The sequence below is a fragment of the Catharus ustulatus genome, chromosome 10 (assembly GCF_009819885.2).
Source record: "Catharus ustulatus isolate bCatUst1 chromosome 10, bCatUst1.pri.v2, whole genome shotgun sequence".
Taxonomy (NCBI): Eukaryota; Metazoa; Chordata; class Aves; order Passeriformes; family Turdidae; genus Catharus; species Catharus ustulatus.
The window spans coordinates 1,302,794-1,327,318 of NC_046230.1; the positions used below are offsets into that span (position 1 = coordinate 1,302,794).

Below are 24,525 nucleotides of genomic sequence, written 5' to 3' on the forward strand. Positions count from 1 at the left end.
AAGAAGTGTCAATATTTCATTTGATGTACTAACCTGTTTTATTGGGGTTTTGTTTTGTTTTTTAAAAGGCATTCTTTCTATGCTGAACAATAGCTTCTGTATAAGTGAAAAAAATAATGAAGTCACAGGGGGAAAATGAAAGACTTCTCTTTCCAATTCATAACAAGGGGGAACAAGTGTGATTTTTCAATTTCTGAGGAAAAGGAGAAACTGTATTGTTGAAATAAGGGGGAAATGCACTTTGAAATTTAGGGCACCTGGTTCTGTTGGTGCTTTATCTACTGACCACTGGTACTGCATTCACAGAGCACCACAGCATTTCAGGGGGTTTGAAAGCATTTCTAAACAAGTAGATTCTTATGCCCAGTGTTAGTCATTTTTTCATTTGAGCTTTTTCTCTGCCTTCAGCTTCTCGGTGAATTGTTACTGGACAGACACAACTTCACAATTATGACAAAGTACATCAGTAAACCTGAAAATCTCAAACTAATGATGAACCTTCTACGAGACAAGAGTCGTAACATTCAGTTTGAGGCCTTCCATGTGTTCAAGGTATGTTACAAAACCCCGCGATGAAACAGAAAGAATCTGGCCAGAAGTTGTTTAATTGAGTAAACTGCTTAGCTGAGCCTAAATGGAGCTTATCTTAATGTCTGCTAAGTGATTAAATAAAGGGAGCCCTGATGTTTGCTTTTTTATGATCCATTTTTACAAATAGATAACCAAGGTATCTTTTGAAAACCATTTAGAAAGTACTTATGGACTCCCATGGGATTGTCAGAGTAATCTCTCTTTGAAACTTTTGGAATTAAATGCAGTAAGATAAGGAGGAATGCATGATTCCATATAAAATCATGGAGTTAAAAACTGCTTTTATCACACTGCATGATCTCTGAAGGACAGCAGTATTTCAGTCGAGTCACCTGAATTGTTATTTGAACATTATAAGAGATGGCTTCTGACTTTGCAGCAGACAGGCAGCTGAGAGTTACAACATGAGGTCTAAAACTTTGCAGTGAAGTGAGAGATACCCATCAGATGCTGCACATTATATGAAACCATGCATTTGCTATAGAACTTACCCAAAAAGTGTCTTCAGTGATTTCTGCAGAGGCTGTTGTGGCTGGTCACCTCCTACAGACTAAATTTTCTTGGGTACTGCTGTCATGATTATGTCCTGATTTAAAAACTTGCATTTACCCCATTATTCTTTTCTGTGGGATACCAGAATAATTAAAACATAGTTTTTAATTATCATCATCATCAGTATTTTGTTTAGATAATTTTTTTTAACTTACCTTCTGTTTCTCACTATTGTGCTCAATGCCTTTTATTTTCTTGCAGGTGTTTGTAGCCAATCCTAACAAGACACAGCCTATATTAGACATCCTTCTAAAGAACCAGACCAAACTTATTGAGTTCCTCAGCAAGTTTCAGAATGACAGGACCGAGGATGAACAATTTAATGACGAGAAGACCTATTTAGTTAAACAGATCAGGGATTTGAAGAGACCAGCACAGCAAGAAGCTTAAACTCCAATAAACCTTTAAAATATTAAACCCAAATTCAGCATTTGCTGTTAGATATTCAGCATCAGGCACTCTTATCGATTCATGAGGAACATTACTGCTAATCTGCTGTTCAGTGAACGGTTTTTGTTTTTCTCTTTTCATTTTTAGTCCAAGTTGAGAACCATAGCTGCTGCTTTCTTGCACAATGTGGACTTTCTTGGTATTTGTGTCATTTCAGAATTCAAAGACACTGCTTGTTTTAGGAGTCCTGAAAAGAAAGATTCTAGGTTCGTGAAAGCAAACATATAGATACTAGTTTGGTCTAGGAAAGAAGGTATTCATGTAGTTAAGTAACAGGTTGCATGCTTGCAAATCTGAATAAATCTGTATGTTTGCACTTACCTTGTTTGAGATAATGAGCACAATGTGACCTGTGCATACCTGGCACCATAGTATAAGATTATATGCCTTGATTTAAAAAAAAAAAAAAAAAAGTGCAGTGCTTTATTTGTAATCAAAGGGGAAATGTATCTAAGATGTGAGCTTACTGGGATAAACAGTTGTCTTGCAAATAAACTGATATTCAAACTTAGCAACTTTTAAAAGAGTGAAATCTCAAGGTTCATAAGGAAAATGTATATATGCCTTTCACTGCTTTATAGAATTTTTTTGACATTATTTGATTTTTCTGAGACTTGACTTGTAAACTTGGAAATATATTCTAAGGGTTTTTGTTAATTTTACTTTAAAGGTATTTCAGACAGTAGACCTAGCAGTGACATTTTGCATTTCATTTCAACAATGCTTGCCGGTTTCTTTTGTATATAACTCCTAGGCTGCTCATTTCTTTAAAATATGATTTAATTTGTACAGCAGAGGAATGTTATTGTATTAGTCTGTAACTATTACCTAATATTGAGTTTTGCAAAATGAATGCTCATATGTAATTGAATACTTCAGATCACATGGAAATGCTGATTTAACAATCTTAAGTACTGCAGCATTTAAAAGGAAACAAAAACCCAAACCCAAACAAATTCTTTGCATTCACTTATCTAATGGGGTACCATCAATTAGGGTAGGCTGAAACAGAGAACTGGAACCCTTTCTACTATGTTCTTACCAGATAATACTGGCCTTATTTAATTAAACTAGCATTGTGTTCACCAGCTCTGCAAATGGCAAGGATTATGCTAAATTAATATCGATTCCTCTGGCTTCTGGGGAGCCTGCAGTGCGTCATTTCTTACAGTAAATAACTCAGTACAATAGTTGTGTAAGTGATTAATTCCCTCCGACCTCAAGGAACAATTTCATAGGTGTCCTAGGATAACCAGATGATCTAATTTTTCATTGATTTTGTTCTTTAATGCTGCACACTATCAGTATTTATAAAACCAGAAAACCCAACTGATTTTGCACCATGTTTTTGTTACTGTGACCATACAAAAGGAATCTACTAAATATAGCTAAATAATGTTATTAAAATTGTATCTATCCATCATATAGTAACGCTAAGATCACAACCAAGCAAAAACTCGTGGATTGGGATCTGAAAGTTCCAATTCTGCATGACTGAATGATTGCGAATGCTTCAGAAAATGTTTGTTGCTTCCTGTCCTCTTCCCATTTGAAATATTTCGCAATCAGTGACGTTTGAGCTGATTTGAAAGCCTTCACAAGGGAAATCCAAGAGCTCCAGAAAATTGAGTGTTTTCACTCAGTTGTTTAAAACTGCTCTTACCATTAGAATTGGTCTTTTAAAGGTTCATAATGTGTCCTTTGCAAACAGAATCATTTTGCTTACAGGAAAGAAAATAGCTGACTCTTCACAGAGATGCCAGGCAGAGCTGGCACTGATGTGGTATTGTAGTTCAGTACTAACAGTCTGTTATATTTTGGTTTATCATAGCTGAGTGGAGGAAAACATTATTTGCCAAGTTACTCACTATAACATGTAAGGCTTCCTCTTTAGAAAGACATAGACGTGCTAAAGATTTCTATGTGTAAAGAAGTGAAAACATTTGGGCTGGGATAGAGGTAACTCTATATTAGGCCTTGGAATCAATGGCTATGGTGACTTTTTTAATATGTGGAAAATTTGAATGTTGGCTTTTGAAAAGAAGTTGTATTTAAATTAAAGCTCCTTCGATGTGCTGTTCATATTAAAAAACTTGTTCTGGAAGTGGTTTCTTATCTGCTTGAAGGCTTAAGGGTATTACTAAAACATATTTAAATGCAAGCGGTTTTCCGTTTGTCTTTTTTTTTTTTTTTTTTTTTTTAAGAGATGTATACAATTGTAATTCTATTTCCGTGGTAGCATTTCATTTCTCCTGAGGAAAACGCGTTTCGTATCCAAAAAATCTGGCTGGCCCCATAATTTAAATTAAAATAAAATTTTGAAGAAAAATGTTGTGTGTTCTTTACTGTGTTACTGAAGAGGATCAGTTTCTTGTGGATGTGTATCAGGTCTCTAAGGTCTTATTGCCTTAGAGTGGCTCAGCTTTCTCCCTTTGAAATATGAAATAATTTTAAATCATTAAAAACTCTGGCTTGCACAAACATTTTTAAAGAATTAAGACAAAGTGCTGTATTAAGGATGCAATCAATTTTAATTAGTTGTTGGTAGCCTCCCTTGCCTCGTTGTATTTTTATTGCTGATTCTATTTCATTTTGGCATGACCGAGGGCAAAGAGGAGATCCTATTTCCTGCATCGTGGCTGGAGACAGGACCTGATAGGGTTGGTTGAGAAATTTTTGGCCCTTCACTTCTCTCTGATTTTCAGGAGCTGAGCCTGTAATTGGTCACCGGGGTCTCCTCGCTGCCTATGGAGCTGCTACTGCAGGTAACCCCCCAGCTGTTGCAGTGTGGCAAACATCAGGAGAGTGTTGTGTTCTAAACAGCATTCAGGAGCTTTTGATGCAGATTCTGCAGATGGTTTTGTTTAGCGACATTACTGAACAGTAAGTTGCTCTTCAGGAACATAATTCCTTTGCAGACAGAAGTATTTGGTCTTTGGTAGCCCCTGCAAGAGACCACACCTGTCTGAGCCTCCGTAGAAAATGTTGGCATTTCTCTTTTTCCCAGACAGGAAGTTCACAGATTACAGGGGGAGGGAATAATTGTACTAGTAGTCAGACAAATGGCAAATTTTAATTGAGTGGACAAGTCAGGCACTTTACAAGGTTTTTGAAACAGCCCTGGTGGGAGGAAGCACACAAAATGCAAGGAGGTATTGCCCTGACTTCTTAAAATTTGCTTTCCCCACAGAGCTGATCAGCAGGACCTGCCTTCTGAGCTGCCACCTCCAGGAACCCCAGCAGGAGCTGTCCTTGGAGCCATGGGATCAGCTTGTGGACAAAGCTGCTTTCAGTAAGTCTCCCTCTGTTTGTGGCCTGTCAGGTCATTCCCAGCAGGCAACTTCATCAGCTTTCCTTCTGCTTCTTTCCCTTTCCCCCCTCTTTGTTTTGGACTTCTGCTAGCTGATGGGTTGAATTATTTACCTGTCTGTGCTTCTTTACTTCCCATGGCTATTCACTGGTGCCATCTCTTTGGGTGCAGTGCCTTTATTTTCTGTCACCTTTGTGATTGTTTCTCGTGATACATCTGTATTTCTCTAAAGGTTTTGGCCTTTGTCAAGCAGTTTTAAGTACTGTTTCTTTTAGTTTTCTAGCACATTGCAATTCAAGGTGATGATTAGTATTATAATGAGGGAAACATTACATGTTCTTTTACATGTTACCTCTTTAAATCTGTGTTCACCTATTCTGAGCACACTGAACTTGTGAAGAGTTGTTTCTGGCATATATCATCTGTATTTACAAGTGTACCAGGACAGATCCAGTTTAAATCACATGTGACTAGAGGTCAGTTCAAAACATCCAAAAAATCATAACCTGGAAAAAAGCTGAAAGGAGGAAGCAGTGGTATGCATCAATGTATTGCATTCTTTCAAAGAAATTGGCTATTTCTTGGAGAGAGACTAGTTGCACAAGACAAAGGGGAATAGCTTTAAACTGAGAGAAGGCAGATTTGGATTAGATAATGGGAAAAGATTTTTACTGTGAGGCAGTGGAACAGCTTGCCCAGAGGAGTTGAGGGTGCCCCATCCCTGGATGGAAGGAGCCCTGAGCAATCTGGAGTAATGGAAGGTACCCCTGCCCATGTGGGGGGCTGGAATATGATGATATTTAAAGTCCCTTCCAACCTAGACCCTTCTATGATCCTGTGTTCTGCTTCCTATTTCGAAGTATCTGTTGAAGCACCTCTGTTTAAAAAATGCCACCACAAAACCCCAAGTTATACAGCCAATATATATTTTTGGTGAGTGTATTGTATTCACAGCAAAAAATAAAGGCAAACTCTTTTTTTGAGGACTTCTACTGGAGATTCTGATTTGCACAAGTGAGAATATTTTGTTTCCTTGCTCAGAAATGCCCTGGTCAGAACTGACACTCCTCCTTTCTATAAAGGGGCCCATAAAGCTAAAGGTTTTCCATTACAGGAGAGTTTTCCAGCTGTGTTGTGGTGGGGCTGTGTAGTTCCAGGATTTAGGGTTATGCCCACCAAGGGAGACTGTCCCACAGCTGGAGGTGACACTACCTGGGTGACACTGGCATTAGGTGTTCCTAATGTTGGCAACACTGCAGAATTTATCAAGAGGGCATGTTTGGAATGAAGGAACATAAACTGTGTGCAGTAATATAAAGATACAATTTAGAGATGTTTTAGTGGGAGTGGATCTGTTTGGAAAAAACAAGATAAATGACTGCAGTTTTCTGTTCTTGCCTAAAGTTAAGTCATCAGTAGGTGTTTTTCCATTTCTGCCACAGCAAATTCCTTGTACTGAGCTGTCATGGAGGATCCCATTAAGAATTCTGTGTCCTCTTGTGGCAGCCTTTGGGAACGTGCCTCACATCCTACCAAGGAGAAACTCAGGGTAATAAAAATGTGAGTGTTGCTTAACAAGGTTCTGCAAATTAAAAGATGTTGAACTGAATTTAATATGCTTAGTGTTATTCAGAGACTTGAAGGAAGGATTAGGTTTACATTTATCTGAGCATAGAACAATAATAAAAGCTGTATAGGTTTCTTAGATCTGTTTTAAGCCTTTGTAACTATAATTCAGGGCATCTAAATAAGGCATGCAGTGTTGAACAGTGTTTAAACAACTGAGATGTGAGCCAGCCAAGCTTTTGGCCTAAGGTGTTTAACAGCATCTCCAGATTGTATAGAATTAAAAGAAAAGTGTCACTTTGAGAAATCTGACTGTAATTTGTGTTTCTGGGCATCTAGACAGATTGAGAAATACAGTCTGGAGAGACTAAAAGGTATAAAGGTTCACCTGGCTTAAAAACTTCAGATTGGAGCTGCTGGATTTCCTCACCTTCCATCTCTGGAATTGCAGAGTAATATCCAAACTACATGAAAACAGCATTTAAGGATTTACAGTAATACTCCTTTTGTAAAACATACTTTTCCCTACAAATGGTGTCTTGAAGTAGGAGACCAATCTCACAAACCCAGTGTATGGGCAGAGCAGGGTTTTTGTGTTTCTTCAGGCTGTGGGAGCAGCAAGGAAAACTGTTGGGCTGAAGTTGGTGATGCTGCACATGCTGCAGGTTTGAGGAGCCCCTTCAACACACAGAGCTGCAGGTCAGGGCTGAGTCTTGGCTGTAAGTCTTATCAGAGGGATGTTCTAGAAGGAAAAAAAGCACAGATAAAGTAAACATAGCAGGAATAGTTACAGACCCATGGAAAAGTGTAAGATGAGTTCACTGGAGTTTGTGAACAGCTTGAAAATATCTATAATGTAATTTGAAAAATGATTTTTCTTGCCATACTAGGTTCTAGGCCATCAGAATGCAATGTATGTAATATGCTACACACTATACAAGCAGGCTTGGAATTTTGGCTTCAGTTTATCTAATATAAAAAACAGGTACTTGACAAGGACCAAAGTGTGAAAAAGCTACAATGGGCAGACGCTGAAAGTGTTCTTGCTTCTTGGTGGTGTTTGGGAAGCAGGAACCTAGCTCTCACATTTCTAATGCCAGTCTTTCTCTTGTGTGTTCACCAGGTTTGGGTGAAACCTGCAGGTGGAAGAGACATGGTGTTAAAAATGAAAATACTAAAATACTACACAAGTCATTCCTTACTGCTGCTTTGCAATTTTAAAAGGTTTTCTCTTGATGTCTTTGATACAATAATAACCTGAAAGCTAACATTGGCATAGTTAAAATTTTTGTGCAGAACTTTTAAGAGAGCATTAAGTTGTGACTTATTTCTTTTAGCTGAATGTTTCTTCTGAGTGATGCTTTTTCTGTCAGCCTTGACTGGTGTAAATTAAATTTCCCTTGACTGTACATGGCAGGTTGGTCATTGGTAACACTTGACTGCAGTGCACTGTTGGTGTCATGTTTGTGGGGTGCTCTGGTGTAAGGTTCATATGGGAAAATTCAGGTAGGCTAAATTCATGCTTACAGTGAGTTATTGTAAATGTTAGACATCCCAGTTTCAAAAAGAAGGTGTGCAAAACCTAGGAGTTGATGATGATTGCATTGAGCTGTTGCCTGATGGTTCTTCACAATGAGCAGTAAACTATAGTCTAGTTTTGAAAAATACCTGTAACAGCCCAGGTGCCACATTATTGTGTGGTCTGTGGTCTTGGCTCATTCCCACCAGCTGGGAAGGCTCTGCCAGCTCCCAGGAGGAGAATGTTGGCTCCGCTGCTGCTCCAGCTGCCCCTTGCTGTGGAGGCAGCTGTCTGCTCCTGGCTGACCTGATGGCTCCTGCCTCATCCCACAGTTTAGCTGAAGATCTCCAGGAAAAAGAGCCTAGAGCAGGATAGGGCAGTGAGGCACAGGTTCAGAAAAGATGCAGTTTCTGCAGCAGAGCTGTCAGTGACACAGCAGAGCAGTGAAAGCAGCTTTGTGTTACCTGTCCTTGACTCAGGCCCTGTGTGTGCTCAGCCTCATGAGCTGTTTCTGCTCTAGGGATGTAAGATGGTTTAAATCTTCTTTATCTCTTTTGGTGCTCCCACTCCTTGTTTCTCAACTTACAGATCCATAAAGGATATTTTCTGCACTTCTGTTTTCTATTAGTTAATCTCTCTCACAAAATCCCAATCCTCTTGGCAAATCACGTCTTTCACTCTTGCCCTTCCCTCCTGATTTCTTCCAATTGCCTTTTCAGCTCATTTGTTAGGGGCTCTGTATTTTTGGGGAACTATTCTGTAATTGCACATAAGAAGTGCAGTCATTTTTCTGATCATTTTTATTCTGGGTATAAAGAGTTTATCATACAGTATCATTGCTGCAGGTAACATGATTTCTTATAAGAAATACTACATGTATATTATCAGAAAATAGAGAACAGAGTGAGAGTAGGTCACAAATATTGCACATACAGGGCTCATCACTGTCTGGTACATGAGGATGTTGCTGGGGATGTGGAGAGGAATGGGAGCAGCAGGAGCACAGTTTGACCAGAGTGACCCTTGCTTGGAGAGGTTTGGTGTGTGGTTGGTGACCAGGCAGTGTTGGGAAGCCAGGTGCTCTCAACACCCACACAGCTGTGTGGGGCACTCAGTACCTGCAGCTGATACACATTTATAAAGCAGCCAGTGCTTTAAAAACCTCTGCTTTCAAAATGCTGCTCTGTTTGTATGAACACTCAGCTTTGGGTTTCTGGTGGCAGGTACAGGCTCTGTCAGTGACATTTGCAATCTGTCCTGTCCTTTCTGGGCTGTAGGTGGGTGGCTGGAACAGTGTCCCCCTGGTCTCAGGCTAGCTGGCAGGATCAGACACTGCCAGTGTCACCCTGTGCTGTCTTTGGTTCCTATTATCTCATTCCTTTAGTTCTAAAAGACTTTCTGCTGCAGCTATTTGATGCACCGTGCTGCCACCAGGAGTGACAGGTGTCAGAGTGACCTCTGCCCCTCTGGCCCTGTTCAGACTGACCCTTGAAATTTCCATGCAGCACCAGTACATCAGCCAGACCCTGCCTCCCTGCAGTGCTGCCTTATGGATCAGCACCCTCAGGGAGACAAAAGGCAATTGCAAATCCAACAGTGTTGGAGTTGGTACAACAGAGGGATAAATGAGCTCCAAAAGTTACCATTCAGTAGCTTCAGACACAATGGCTGTTCCCAGGACTGGCCTGCAGCCTCTCCTGGAGAGCACTGGGGGATGATGATAGCTGTGTCACTGTTGTCTGCTGCTTGATAAAAATTGGTTTTGTGCCAACATGTCCACACCTCTCCAGCCTTACCCTCTGGCACAATTTAGAGCTGTCTGAAGACTGCTGGAAGTAAGTGCTGCCTGGAAAACTCTGCTTCCTTCAGGTCCTTCCTGTAGCTGCTGAGCTTCTGGACATGTGTGGTCTGCTTCTGAGAGGGCTGCAGTGTCTACAGGGTTACATTCATGGTACAGAGGGGTTTTGTTTTATTTGGAAAGGAATGAAGGAAGAAGTTCATGGATCAAGGGACAAAAGTCCAGTGACAGCCAGAAGATACTAATTTGAATGTCCTTATCTTACTGTGTGGCCTTTAACTTCTGGAGGCAGAAGGTAAGTGAGAAGGTCTCTACCCAGACAGTACTGGAAGCTCTGATCTGGGGTTCACCACACTTCGAAGATGGCTCCAAAGTGGGCAGTTTTCCATTCCTTTTTGCAGTAAAGTCACAGAACCAGATCCAGGTTATGCAGTGGTTGTTCACGGTGACATCAGTTTCAGGTCTGGGATCTGGTTTCCTTGATGTTTGTCTGCATATTGTGGCCTGAGCCGGAGCCCACTGAAACAGGAAAAAAGGTCACTGCTGGCTTGACAGATCTCAGGGCATTCCTGATGAGCACTGGGAGGGCAGAGGTGGGGCCTCCTTTTAAACAAGTATGAGAGGTTGTGTGGTTTTGTTTTTAAAACAAAAAGAAACACGAAAACCAAGCTTTGAAAGCATTTTCAGCTGTAGGAGAAACTTCTGCTGAAGGGGCAAAAGACTGGAGAGTACCAGTGGCTTTGTCTCCCATTCATGTTCCTGGCAGGAAGCAGCATGGAGGTTACCCCTGGAGTCCTACGTGTGTGATGGGCAGATGTGTGTGGGGTGAGGGCAGCCAGCCAAGGAGGAGGGTGGGGAGGAGAGACTGCTCCAGTGATTCCCAGTGCCAGGGTGGAGCTGCTGAGGGGCAGCAACAGCAGCTGTGTTAGTGTGCAGTGGCACTGGGGATGTGAGGGGTGAGGAAAGGAGAGGGAGCTGATAGGGAATAGGGATGGAAGAGTGGAGGAGATGGTTCCAGCAGAGCAGAAAGGATGTGGAGGTGGAAATGCTAGCTCAGAAAGCATCTGGAGATTACTGGGAAGTGCATCCTCTCTCACTGGAAAGCCTGAGTCTGTCTTGCTACTGGAGATCCTGCATGGAGCTGCTGTAACCCTGCTGTAAACTGGGGGGATTGTGACCCCCTGCCCTGCCCTGCCCAGCAGGCACCTGTGACACTCGTGGCTGTGTCAGAAATGAGCAGTCACACTGGGTCATCTAAAAATTATATTCACAGCCCCAGCTTTGTCTGGGGCTGGGCTCTGGCTGGATTGTCTTCATCAAAAATTATCCGAAATTCACGTGGATCACCTGGGCCATTGCGTACTTTGGTTAGTCCGAGTCAATTCAAAATTAAATACTGTCTTTTGGTCCTCTTTACAAACAAACAGTTTCAAATTTTTTTGGGCAGAAACAACCTTTTTTTCTCACATGGAAAATTCCTATTTTCTCAGTCTCCCCTGTGGAAAATTTCCAATGAGCTCCAATTCTAAACTTTGATGCCAGAAAGTATGTAGCAGGCATTAGTAGAGGGTGACTCAGGGGATAATGTATCATTAAATTCTGACTAGGGCAACACAACCACAGGACTTTGAGAACACGAGCAGGCTCTCAGCATCCCTAACTCAATATTCAGTAGGCAATCCACCAAAATCACATATGCAGAACGGGGGAAAAGTGTTACAATAGCACTTCAGTTTTGAAAGCTCAGATCTACCCTGAGAAAGAAACTGGGAAAATATCATCAGATGCGCCATCTCTGCTTCCTCTTGCTGACTCCAAATCCAACATGTTCATTTTACAAGAAGATGCTTTTATTTTGTATTTTTGTATTTTTCACAGATAGTTTCACCACCCCATGGTCTGAGATGTTTTCTGCTCTTACAAGCAGGAAAATTATCTGGCATTTTGTAGGTACAACAGACTTGAAGTTTTCTATTGTTGCACAAGAAATAGTCTCAAGTCCTTGTCCAGCAGCTCTGCTGCTGCTTTCCTACTCAGAAAAGAAACCAGCTGGCTGAGAACGTACAGTAATTTCACTACTATAAGGCACACCCTTTTGACTAAAATTTTGATTGAAACCTGGAAGTGCGCCTTATAATCCGGTGCACCTTATAGTCGTGAAATTACTGGATTTTTCCCTTCAGCAGAAAATGGGTGTGGGATACAGGTCTGTTTCAAAAGGTAACTTAGAGCCTATTTACCATGACAGAAAGACAATAAAAGGCAATAAATTTTATTTATCATTAATTTCACTTGGACTATGAAGAACAGGTTTCTTCTGCCCAAACACAACTGTGAATTTTTGGGGGCACATAATATATTTTTCCTAAATTTTAACCATTAGTGATTTAAATATGTTAATTTTTTTAGTATTCTAGAAGTCTTTGTTGCAGCTGAACTAAATTGGGTTTGGTTTTTGAATCTTCAAATTTGTTGACTTTTATCTGCAACCTTAAGAATCCAATGCAAGATGGGCACTAACCAAATGTCCTTACCAATGTACTTGATCCTGACTTGTGCATGTCTTTGATGCTGTTTGCCTCAGAGCCTTCTATTCAAGGCAAGACTTGAATTTTTAATATAAAAGAGAAGCAGGAACCAAAAAAAAAAAATCCTTTTAGAACAAGAAAGAACTACTGAAAAACCTCTTTCATGTCCTCTGTGCATTATAAAAAGGGAAGAAAAAAAGTAATCCAAAGATTCTTTGCCCCCACCCTTTGAAGGTCTCCTTTCATTATCTCTTCAAGCAGTTCTTTCCAGGTTTTTTGAGTTTTCTCAGTGTATGAGCCTTCCCCACAAAGAAACAGATGAATAACGTTTGTCTTGTTTGTCATTATATAAAATATAAAGCTTTACATTCCTGCCTCTCCAGCGCCGTCTTGAACTGCTCTTTGCACTTTGCAACAACAGACAAAATCCTACTGCCTTTTCCTGTTGCAGTCTTGGTTTTGAGAGTGATAAAAATGAAAGTCAAAATGGGCTTCCAGCATTTAGGACTCATTTAATTTCTCAGAGGCATGGAGTTGGAAACACTGAGCATTTCATTGCTCCTGCAGGAAAGACCAACGAGATGTTTTATGAAGGAAGTTTTCTTTCTACACAGTTGAGCATGATTGCAACCTCATAATGGCAAGATTTCCACCTGAGCAGCTGTTGGCAGTTCTGCAATGTTCACTTAGCCTGTTATCTTTTCTAAATATATAAAGAGAAATTGAGAAAGAAAAAAGGTAAAAAGTAATAGGAAGTGATGCAGGATGATATGAAAGCTCAGCATGTTCCTTGTTTATCTTGTATCTCTACACTGAGTGCTCTATTGCATAATGTCACAAGGGCTGGATATTTTCTCCAGTGTAGTGATGCATTTTAATTAAATTCACTGCTTAAAGTGCAGTTATTCATTAAAGGTACCCAGTTGTCCTGAAAGGCATGCTGACCTTGGATATCCAGTCCTCTGAAGAGAACTCTTAGGGATATGAACCAAATAAACATTATTTCATTAATTCACAGACAAAAAAACATGAGCAGTTGACTGCATCTGTGTGTACTGTTCACCTTGCCAGTCCCTCTGAAAGTTTCTAAGTCACACTGATACCTGCTTTGATTTGCTGCTGTCAGACAGGGATGTCCTCCTCTCACAGAATCTGGGCTTTGGCTCTTGTACCTCAGCCCCCCAGGCAACTCCAGCCTGTCCAGGGACAAGGTGGGAGCCCTTGGGCAGTCCTGGATCACCTCTGAAGGGAAGCAAGCACATGCAAAAGCTCTGCAAAATTCAAGTTGCATTTGTCAACAACAAAGAATGTACAGTTCTCAGCTAAAAATAAAACATCTATTCATTTCCATGCTCTTATTTTTTTGTTTTCCACTGCCCAAGTGTTCTCTGTGTTGAGGTTGAATCCTTCAGGCCCCAGTAGATGTCTTCCCTGGAACAGAAAGGACTTTTTTTTTCCTAGAATCTTCTGCCCTTGTCTAGCCTCAGTGTAAAATATCCTTTGCTGCAGAATTGTGTTTCTTATTTCTCTCATCTGCCCAAGGTTCCTTTCTTTCTGAATTTTTTTCTTTTATCTTCTGAGATCCAGCATTATGACTTTGATCTTGTTTTCTTTTGCTGGTGTTATCCCATCATCAGCCAGTGAGAGACAGACAAGAAAACTGGCTTTATCGGGAAGACAGTTATTCTTTTGTTCTCCAGGATTACAAAGGGCTTGGCTTCTACTGGTCTTTACTCAAGCTGTGCATGGATAAGCAGGTAAAAGACACCACTGTGTTTACTGAGCACAAGGAACAGGGGGCAAGAGGCAGTGAAAGATGGGCAAAAGACAAGGAAACAAACAGTTAGGTTTCAAACAAATAGATTTGATTGAAGAAATTTCCTCACCTCCTGAAGTATCAATGAAGCTGTAACAGCTCAGTCTATTTTGAAAATTTTATCTGCAGCCCCAAATCTGGGTGCGCTTCAATGCAGGTAAAGGCATGGAAAGGTATGACAGGTATTTTGGCTTTGCCAAGATAGTGTAATCTCCTGCTGCCTAGGAAGTGGTGATCAAAGAAAGGCTGTCTTGGGGGGCTGCAAGTGTCTGCTAGGTAAGGGAAGTGAGGGATGTGTAAAGGTCAGAGCGCTCTGTTGACGAGGGGATGCACTGAAAGGGCAGAAGAACCACAAAGGACTTCCTGTGTCATTACAGCAGGTGCTGTATGGAGCTGAGAGAATAGCTGAACAAAGCACACTGCCAGGATGACAAGATATTTAAAGCAAAATGGGGGAATAATGAGTCATCCCTATTTATCAAAGTACGGGAAAAGAGATTTCTGCCTCAGTTAATTTCTCAATGGGATACAAGGCAGCCTTTAACAAAAGGGGGGGAGAAATCTAAATTCCATTTGATTTCCTTTAGCCCAAGCAACCAAAATCCTTTTAGACTACGGAAGCTACCAGTTATGTAACGTTGTTACAAAAAAATCAGTATTTTCCAGGAGTCTGGAGTTGACTCTGCCCTGTATTCAGAGTGATGTGTTGTTTGGTTGTAAACAAACACGTCTGTACTCATGAGTGTTCCTCAGATACTGAGAGTTAAACAGCATCAGTGAAACATTAGAGAAACATTTCATTTGACATTATTTGGAACAAATCATTGCCATGGAATAGGTAATATTGATTTGGGAATTTACTGGGTTTGGTGTTCTTCATTAAGAGTTTGGCTTCCCAAAAGCAATGGTTCCTTGGGGGAAGACCTTACCAATGCCTCAAGACGTTCTCTCTGTTTTGTGTGGATTTATGCTTCAGATCCTCTGCTATGTTAAGTGGACTCTTTGGCCATCTGAAGCTTTTCCAAAGTAGCAAGTTATTGCTTATTATTCTGGTCGTAAATCAGGTTAGCCATGTTGGTTGCCACAAGTGCCCAGCACTTCCACAGGTGGTGCTGTCAGAAATAATCCTCCTTAGCAAGGCAGGCTGGTGCTGTGAGGAGTGCTCACCCCTCCTGGAGACTGCCCATATGCTCTGTTACTGTCCATCTGCTGGTATGAAGAGAAACTTCCAAGAAATGGAAGGCTGGTAATGTGCACAGTGTGAGGTTGTGTGTAGGGATAGGTTGCTGTTGATATCACTGGTGCTTGGTCACCTAGGTGATGGATCTGGCTGCTATAGTAACCTGCAGGCTGCATTGCTCATCAAATACGAATTCTTACAAATAGGATTGTTTTAAAGTGCCATTGCCCTGTCTGTTGCCCTTTTAAAATTTTTATGTGAGTTGTAAGATGAGACTTTAGAGTACAGGTTTTATTCTGTTTTTTCCTTGAAATTGTGTCCTGGAAAACACAGGATGTTTATGCCCAAACATTGAACTTAGGATAGAGATGTTCAGAAAAAAAACATGCTATTGCTTTTCACCCTCTGAAGTCTTTCCTCACAGGCCCATTATTCACTGTGGAAGATGATGTTCTAGAGGAGTTAGAGCCAGTTCAATATATATATGCTAGGCTTCCACATGGACTTTTCACATTCTTGTGCCATCATGCAAACCTGCAGCCATGTGCTGTGCCAGGGTCATGTCTGGAATGAGGATATTCTGTGTATGGCTTGGGGTGCATTGTGGGGCACTGCAACGTCTCTCCTGACCCAGAAAAAAAGGAATTTGAATGCACACGGTGCTTTCAGCTCATCAATAGTGCAATATGTTCATCCAGGGACCTGATATGCTGCTGGGTGGGAGATTCTCATGGGTTAATACAGCAGCACATTGTGGGGTGTCTCACTGAGATCTGTAAAAGATGGATCAGCAGTCACAAGGGCACAAAGTGGGAGAGCAGCTCATAAGAGTATAGATTTTTCTTTTTGATCACTGTAAGAGAGTTGGCTGTGTGTTTCCAGGAGTGCCAAAGTGTGTTATTTTTTCCACTTGGATGATATTGGTAGTAGGAGATTTTTAAATTACAGTAATTTCACGAATACAAGCCGCACTGAGTATAAGCCGCATCTCTAGGTATTGGCAAATATTTTGTTTTTTGTCCATAAATAAGCCGCACCCGAGTATAAGCCACTCTGTCGTTCGCAGCGAGGACCCGCGTGCAACAAAGTTGCCAAATAGTAACAGAACTGCAGCAGGGCGGGGTTTACTGGCTCGGCTCGGGCTGTGCAGGCTCGGCCCGCTCGGGGCTGCTGACGGGGCCAGGTGGCCCAGCCTGATGCTGCCACTCGGCGGGGCCGCTCGGGGCCAGCCACCGCTGCCACTGGGCTCAGTCACCACGGTCCGGCACTGACCTGTGGTGGCAGGCAGGGACGGAGCTCCCCCCCGCTCCGGCGGCGGCAGGCGGGGATGGAGCCGTGGCAATGGCGGCGCGGGGCCCCCCCGTCTCTCCCCCGGGCTGCAGCAGAGAAGGAGAGAGCTCTCCCTCCTCTCTCCCTGCCCCTCGTGCTGCCTGCAGGCAGCCAGGCTCCACCCGCGGCACAACAGAGTAACAATTTGTAACAATCGCGAAATGCCGGCTTTGCAGCTGCTCGGCTCGGCACCCTGGCTGGCACTTCTGAGGTTGTAAATGTCAGAAAATTATTCACATATTAGCCGCTCCTGAATATTGGCTGCATTTCCGGTTTGGGAGCCAAATCTTAGTCAAAATGGTGCGGCTTGTATTCATGAAATTACTGTAATATATTTTTTTAAATATAGGAATTAGAATATATATTTATTATATTTATTTAATTCCTATATATTTTTAATTCCTTAAATCAAGAGATTTTTAAGTTCCTCTTGGCAGAACAGGATGGGACAAGGGGGAGTATGTCATGATGACTCGTGAAGAGACAAACTGGCATATCCTTTACAATGTGACCTGACTGAACAGATTTTTTGCTTTCTGGAAAATTTTACAAGGCATAAATAAAAATCTGGAAAAACACTGATGAAATCAAACCTACAAGTGATTAAAAATGAGACTGCCAACTTTCTGTCTCACACAAGGGCACTACAGGTTTACCATGAAGGCAGAGCAGGGCCAACATGTGCACCCCAGGACTACACCAAGACAAATCTCAATATAAATGGGGAACCACAACATACAGCAGCCTGTTTTTAGAAGTAAATTTGTGGCAACACCCCAAAGAGTAACCTCACTCATGCCTGAAACATTCAGGAGAGTGTTCTGGTGTCCCACCCTACAGTACTGAAACTGCTTTGCCTGCCCTTGGCACAACCAACTGTGCAGCTGTTGATGCAGCTGTGTTGGGTGTTTTGAAAAAGTGTGAGAGGAATATATGTTCATGGCACTCCAGCTGTAACATCAACCTGCAAATATTGCCTCTGGGCAATGACAGGACTTGAATTGCTCTACAGACCAGCATCTTTGCTGGCAGAACAGGCACAAGCTATGTCCGTGTGATCTGCCAGCTGATGGCTTCTCATGTGTGGGATGGAAGTAGAATACACATTCTGAGGAACAGGGGTGTTTGGTAGGCCTTGAAGATAAAACCACAGGGGAATGGAAGGTGCCATTAAAGGATGCTCTGTGCATGAAATCAATTGGATTTGCTGTGCCTAGGCTCCAAAGAGAGGGGGGATAGAGAAAGATTGTGGTGTAGTTTGGCCATTCACTGATGAACTGGGGCATGTACTTCTGATCTGGATTGCCCTCATTCCTGGACAGAAAGGTGTCAAGCAATGTTCAGGGACAAGAAGAGAGTGTAGGGAGCTTGTTTCAGCTGTGTGAGTATTGGGCCCATATAATCAGCTGCATTAGAACTAATCCAAATACATTTTTCATTGCCTGTCCATTTGACTTCTAAATGTACTCAAGTCCAGTTGACCCCACAAGTCTCTTCTAATCAATGGGCAGCTCTCCTCCATGTCACATTCCAGTTCTCAAAGAAACAAGATCATTGAACATCATCATAGATGTCATATCCTTCCCCTTGTCTCTGGAACCTTCTGAACGGGGGCATGACAATTACTGGATGTAGTTTAATTTGCTCACTTTGGCTTTTATTTCATGTGGGCTGTGAAGCAGAGGACTCTTACATAGCAAGGTTACATCAATTCTGCCAGCTGCTGACCCAAGCTTGCTTGAATTTGTATAAGATGTGCTGATGCTGTAAACAGGAGTGGTTCTGTCTCTTACTGCAAACTCTTTGACAGCCGTGCAATAGTGGGATTTTGTTTGGTATTAATTGAGTTATGGGTATGATGGGATGTCACATGCTGCTAGCGGGGGTGGCAGGTTCCTTCCATGTGACCTGATCTGCAGCAGTTTTGAGTGTGACAAACCAGGTGTCTGAAAAAAAGGATTGTTCACTGAGTCACCCTCCCAAAGAAGGAGTCAAAACCGAGAACGTCCAAGCAGGTGCTTGCCTTGCACACTTCAGTCTGCACCTCTGTTTAACATGCTGACTGTGGGCTTGTTCTTGTTTTTTCTCATCTTGGTGTGTATTTTCAGGAGTGCATTCAGGCAAGGCACAGAAGTACCGAATCTAAGGAACCAGGGCAAGCAGGAGGGTGCCTGCTGTGCAAATATTCTGGCCAATGATGGGACATCACACAGAAATTTCAACAGAGACAGAAGCAGTGAAGGAGGGCAGAGGAGATTCAGGCTCTTCCTTTTGCAGTCCTGCACTTGGATAACAGGAAAGCCTCCATCTCCTAGGGGTTATTAGTATAATTAGTTACCCTGTCCTGTGATGCTTCATCCCTCTTGGGTTCAAGGTAATGATAGTTCTTTAAGAGTGTAACTTAAAATCCTGAGACGTTCACGGAGACGTGCTAATTAAAAGAGACAGCAGACACACTCAGAGGATGTGGCTGTCATGGAACACCACAGTTATTATATCTGAGCTTTCAAAGCAGTTCTTCAGCAGTCAAACTGCTGGCAGGAGATGACACTTTCTTTCCTCCTTCCCAGCCTAAACCCTGCTGGAGAGCTGGTGCTGGTTTTCAGTGTCATTTTCCTTTCTCTTCAGTGTGTTCTGCTCTTGCCATAAAGCATTTTATTCAGGCTGAGTGTGGTCACTCACTCTTAACAAATCCTGAATCATAGGGTGGTGTGGGTTGGAAGGGACCTTAAACATCATCTTGTTCCAACCCCCTTGCCATGGCAGGGACACCTTCCACCAGAGCAGAGCTTCATCCAACCTAGCCTTAAACACTGCCAGAGATGGTTCATCCAGAGTTCCTCTGAGCAATCTGTTCCAATGCCTTACCATCCTAATAGTAAAGAATTTCTTCCTAACACCTCGTCTAAATGTGCCCTCTGTCCATTACCACATGTCCTGTCACTCCATACACTTGTAAGTAGTCGCTATTGAAGAAGAGGAACACTGAGAAATAAGAAAAAAGGTGAGGTCTTTGCTCACAGTAGGTTACTTGCATGATGGATGGACATGAGCTGGTGAAAACTGGTGGCTGCTGGTGTAAGCTAATACCTCTTTAAACTCCCTGGCTTTTCTGCAGCTGACTAAAACATGCATTGTGCTCAGAACTGTAATTGCAGGCCCTTTTTCTTGGTGCCAGGCACTCGACACCGCAGAAACTGGAGCCAGTGGTGCTTCACTCCCCACATCTGAGGCTGGTACTGTGCTGCCTCTGCACTAAGGAGCCTCCCACGATGATTCTGTTGGTTCAGACGCTGCTCTGGCAGAGCTCATGCTGAGGGAACCTTGCCTGCACCTGCCAGAAGATGGGTTTTGCCAGGCCTAATGACTTTGAGATAATAATCCTTTATGATGGGGGGAACACAAGCCAGTCTCCCCAGATCCCCTCCCACACTTCTGGTCTGCAGGCCCCTGGCAAGCAGGATGTGGGCATTGGTTCAGTCTGTGGTTTTCCACATCCTTTGGCCTCTTTCAACGTCAGACAAGCGGAATATTTGGAGGTTGATGCAGGTACAGCAAAAAGCCTAGTTCTTGAGTATAGAACTAGAAATGAGATGACTGAAAGGAAAGGGGCAGGGAGAGCTCAAGTTACATCTTCTCTTGTACCTGGGGCTCTCAGGGAATGGGGCAAGAATGCAGCTGAACTCCGTGGGGCTGAGACCTCACACCCACTTTCTCCAGCAGCTACTTAAATCTAGCCCCAGCCTTTTATCCTAAACCAGCATCTGCCCTACATCCCCTTTCTCCCCTTGTGCCTAAGCTTTGTTTCAACGCTTGCATTCATATGTAAAGGTAGGAAAGTATGGCCCTTCCCACTTCCTGGGCTTTCTTGGTTTTTAGGCTTGTATTCTGTTCTTTTCCCTAGTGCTTCCCCACCGACTCAAAAGCTGTCCCTGCTGGTTCCAGAAATTACACGAAGTATTTTTGATTCGTGGAACCCCTAACAAGTTTCCAGGTAAATTGTGGGTACTTCAGTGGAAAATTTCCCTCTAAATCATAAAAAGTATAAACTATACAACAGTCCTGGTGGTTTTGCTGTCTTGGGTATGCTCCCTGCTTGTCCCATGACATAAAAATCCAGCTTGGGTATTTTGGGTGCTGTCTCCAAACCACATTTTCCTTTCCTGTTCTCACCATCCCTCCCCACTTTTTGACACATGGTGTGAAGGGGTTTTTGTACCACAACAGGCAACCCAATGCTAACAAGCCCCTGGCTCTGACTTTCAGCAGTCCTGCCACCAGTGGTTAATTGAACGTTACTCAGGTCAAAGCCATTGTGCATCTGGTCTGTGTACACCTTTTGAAATGTGAATACTTTTTTTTAGCTACTGACTGAAGCATACCAAGTGATGGCCTTTTATACACCAGAATTTGTAAAAGAGAGAAGACCAAGATACCTGGAGCTTGCTAGTTTCCAGGAGGGGACTAATCCAGGATAATTTCTATTATTAGGAGAAAATTACTCTCTTGTTATTTTTGAAGTACATAATGGTAATACTTTTCCATTTACCCTCCTAGGTAGCCCAAGGCTTCCTGGTCCTGCTGAACCATCAGGGTTTTTTTACAAAGAAAAGGAGGAACAAAGGATGTGGTCCCTGATAGCTGTACCAGGGATTGCCACATTGCCCTGGCTGGTGTGGCAGGTGCCCAGGAGTGACAAGAAATTCAGCTCAGTTCAGTTGCAGATGAAAGATATAACTTTGCATGGAAACCACTGGATTGATTCTCTACCTTTGGCTACAGGTAATTGCTTTACCTCATGCAATTATGTGTGATAATTAGGAATAGATTGTGTAGGGAATAGCAAAAAACCATGAGTACATCCTCTGCGTTTGTGGTCCGCTCCTTTAAGAGCGATTATGATTTTTTTAACAGTTTCTTTTTTTTAGCCCAACCTGTCTCCTTCTTTCTGTTTAATTGATCAAGCATAAGAAGGGAAAATAAAAGTGTATTTTCAGCACATTACAGAGTTCTGTTCATTTTTAGGCACGCTTTCTAGTACAAGCCCTTATTGGAACTGCAGTGGAAAAGCAGAAGGATTTAAGGACTCTAAAATTCTCATTTCCTTCAAGTCTGATACAGTGATGGATGACAGCTAAGGACACCAGGCAGACCTCAGAAATAGATGCAGCTAATTCATGACAAACACATTTTGGTTGGCTCAGACTATATTAAAGTAATTACCTTGTGCTCTCTTTTTAATATTGGTTTGTTTGTTTACATAAGTGATTTTTTGAAAAGTGAGAAGTGGAAAGGTAGAGGACAGTTCAATAAAGGTTTGTAAAAGTTTCACTTCTTCATCACTTGAGAAGTGCTATCATGCTGCTATTCTTAATGAAAGGTCAGTCAATTAAATTGTCCCTGGGATTCCATTAATTACATTCAGAGATGGAAACTTGTTGTTACAGACTAATAAACTAGCAGATGGCTTTAAGGAAGTGGGTAAGGTGGCAGTTTTAAATAGAAACCTACTTGCTTAAAAATAGAAAAGACAGTAGATTTGAGCGAGATGTTCTGTAAGCAGCATGTCACTTCTCCACTGCAGGCCAAGAGACATGGTTTTAAGCTGTGTTAGAAGCCTTGAGTTCATTGTCACTGTTTATCCTCTAAGCCTCTGACTGAAGGGCCTGTAGCTGGAGATTTCTTACTGAGAAATCTTTTAGTCTCAAACTTGGCCTGTGATAACTTGGGTGATTTTTCTTGATGCTTGCAAAGCCATTTATCTGGGGATGTAATTGAAATCCGGAGACGCCACAGAACGCCGTGGCTGTGACTGAGACCCAGTCTTGAAATGTTAAATAAGTTAAGACGCTTAATGGTTTACACCCTTAATGTTGACCCATTTTATAATTATTTTGATGTTTTCCTTTACTTGTTTTGGGTTCATTGTTATGGTGATAATAACTTGCCTTCCTTATCAGTCCTGCAGTTGTTTTATGGTACAGCAGAAGTAATATTCCAGTATTCCAGATATGTTCACAAATAATGCAAACTTGAATTGTTTAAGGCATTTGTGCATATTACCATGTACAAAAGAAAATAGAACACATGAACCTTAACAGCATCCTGCAGGTTCTGTGCCCTCCCCGGGAGCAGTTCTTGCTCTGGGTGCCCTTCTGGGCCCAGTTCATGCAGCACAGAGGCTGCAGTTCAGGCTGTGCTGGCCATGAGGGGCACACCCCACAGGGAAGGCAGTGGCTGCCAGGTGAGGTTTCCTGCTGGAGAACAGCCAGGCTGGCTCAGCTGTGCACAGGGGACGCTCCAACACCTACACTCCAGTGCCGGTCTCTTATATTTGATAATACTTCTCCTCACTTGAAACAGGAGATCAGTTGTGCTCTGGAGAGAACCCAGGCTGATTCAGCAGTTGACAGGCCAGCACCTGATGCAAGAAAAGGGCAGAGTCACACTGTCACTGCTGCCTGGTGCTGTGCTGCTGGCTTGGCAATGGTGTGATGCTGCCTTTCCATTTGTTTGCCTCTGAGAAAATCAATAGACTAGTTATGTCAGGAGCCCTGAAGAACATCAAGAGCCTTGTGCCTAACCTAAATATTAGAAGAGGATCCTTTACTCTCCTGACTGCAGACCTGTCCTACCAGTCCTGCAGACTGACTGGGGGTGGGGGGGCACAGTCACATTTTGCACATAAATGGAAAGAACAAACCCCAGCTTTCTTTAACTTCTGCCTTTAAATGGAAGATTTTAGTGTCAAGCTTTACCTGGTTTTATCAGCTGTAAGACTTTGTAATCACTTTTCTTCAGCTGCATCCTGGCTTTAGGTTTCTTCTCTGTGACAAGAGCTGCCCAGTGGGCTGGAGGAGAGGTGGTAACACAGTGTTTGTGGCACAGGGCCGTCCTTGGGGAAGTGTGCAGCTAAACAACCTGAAAAAAGGGCAGGGCAGAGCACGGTCTGGGTAGCAGGATGATCTGGTGGATTGAGAGGGACAGAAGGGGATTTCTGCCCTGTTCTGGCCATTTCCTTGCGCTAAGGCTACGTGTGATACATGTTCAGTGTTACTAGAAGAGTTAGCATTTGCCTTACAGCTTTAGTCAGAGAAGACTCTGGTGGGCTGTCTCCTAGTTTGCATGTTGAGTGTGAGTTGTTTGGGTCTGGCTGTAAACACTCCCATGTCCATAAACTCAGGACCATCTTGCCTCAGTTTGAACTCCTGAAAGTAGAGGCTTCGGTGGAAATGCAGCCCCTTATCTCTGTGTGAAATAAAACCTGCAATACCCATGTAACTTTTACCCACAGGATGGGATGCTGAGAGCACCAAACAGCTCCAAATATTGAACAATGTAAGTCAGCACTATGAGCAATTCTTGCCGTGAGTCAATGTTGAATCCTTGCCAAAGATGCCTTTTACAAATAAAATTTAGCACTAATTTATCAATGGGTTAGTTCAAAACATGATGTAAAGCACTCAGTACATAATGAACCCGTCTGGATCGAAAGAAAATGCTCATAACAACTTTATTATAAATAAATGCTATGTTTAAGTGGACCAAATCAATGTAAGGCTAGTGCTGTGTTTATCCACTGACAATTTCCTACTTTCCTTATTACCTGTAGTTGGCAGAGAGGGTTTTGGTTTTTTTTTTTTCCGTTTTGTTACTTAACAAAAGTGTCAACATGTGTTCTTTACTCCTTGCTGTGCTCCCTGCTGCTCCCCAGCCATCACTGGTGGCACAAAAGCAACCCAACCCTCCCCCGAGTTCTCTCATGCATGCCACTCTCTGCTTCTGGCAGACAGGGCATTTTCTGAGTCACTGTCCCCAGGATGAAGGTAATCCATCTGGTGCCGTCCAGAGCTGATCCTGGGGGAAAGGCCACCTGAGTGCTCTGT

General features: G+C 42.5%; 1 protein-coding gene and 1 long non-coding RNA gene across 3 annotated transcripts in view; both read left to right on the top strand.

Annotated features, from left to right (window-relative positions):
* Window positions 1-3,922, top strand: part of CAB39 (calcium binding protein 39) — a 42,267-nt gene extending 38,345 nt beyond the window's left edge. For both annotated transcript variants that reach the window (XM_033069009.1, XM_033069010.2), the window contains exons 8-9: window positions 409-552; window positions 1,345-3,922. In XM_033069009.1, the coding sequence (XP_032924900.1) occupies window positions 409-552; window positions 1,345-1,533 (333 nt within the window). In that variant the 3' untranslated portion in view covers window positions 1,534-3,922. The remainder of the gene's footprint in view (window positions 1-408; window positions 553-1,344) is intronic.
* Window positions 3,923-4,648: 726 nt separating this feature from the next.
* Window positions 4,649-24,131, top strand: LOC117000545. Its single transcript, XR_004418812.1, has 3 exons — window positions 4,649-4,885; window positions 20,544-20,633; window positions 21,197-24,131. It is a non-coding gene; the product is annotated as an uncharacterized LOC117000545 (long non-coding RNA).
* Window positions 24,132-24,525: the final 394 nt, after the last annotated feature.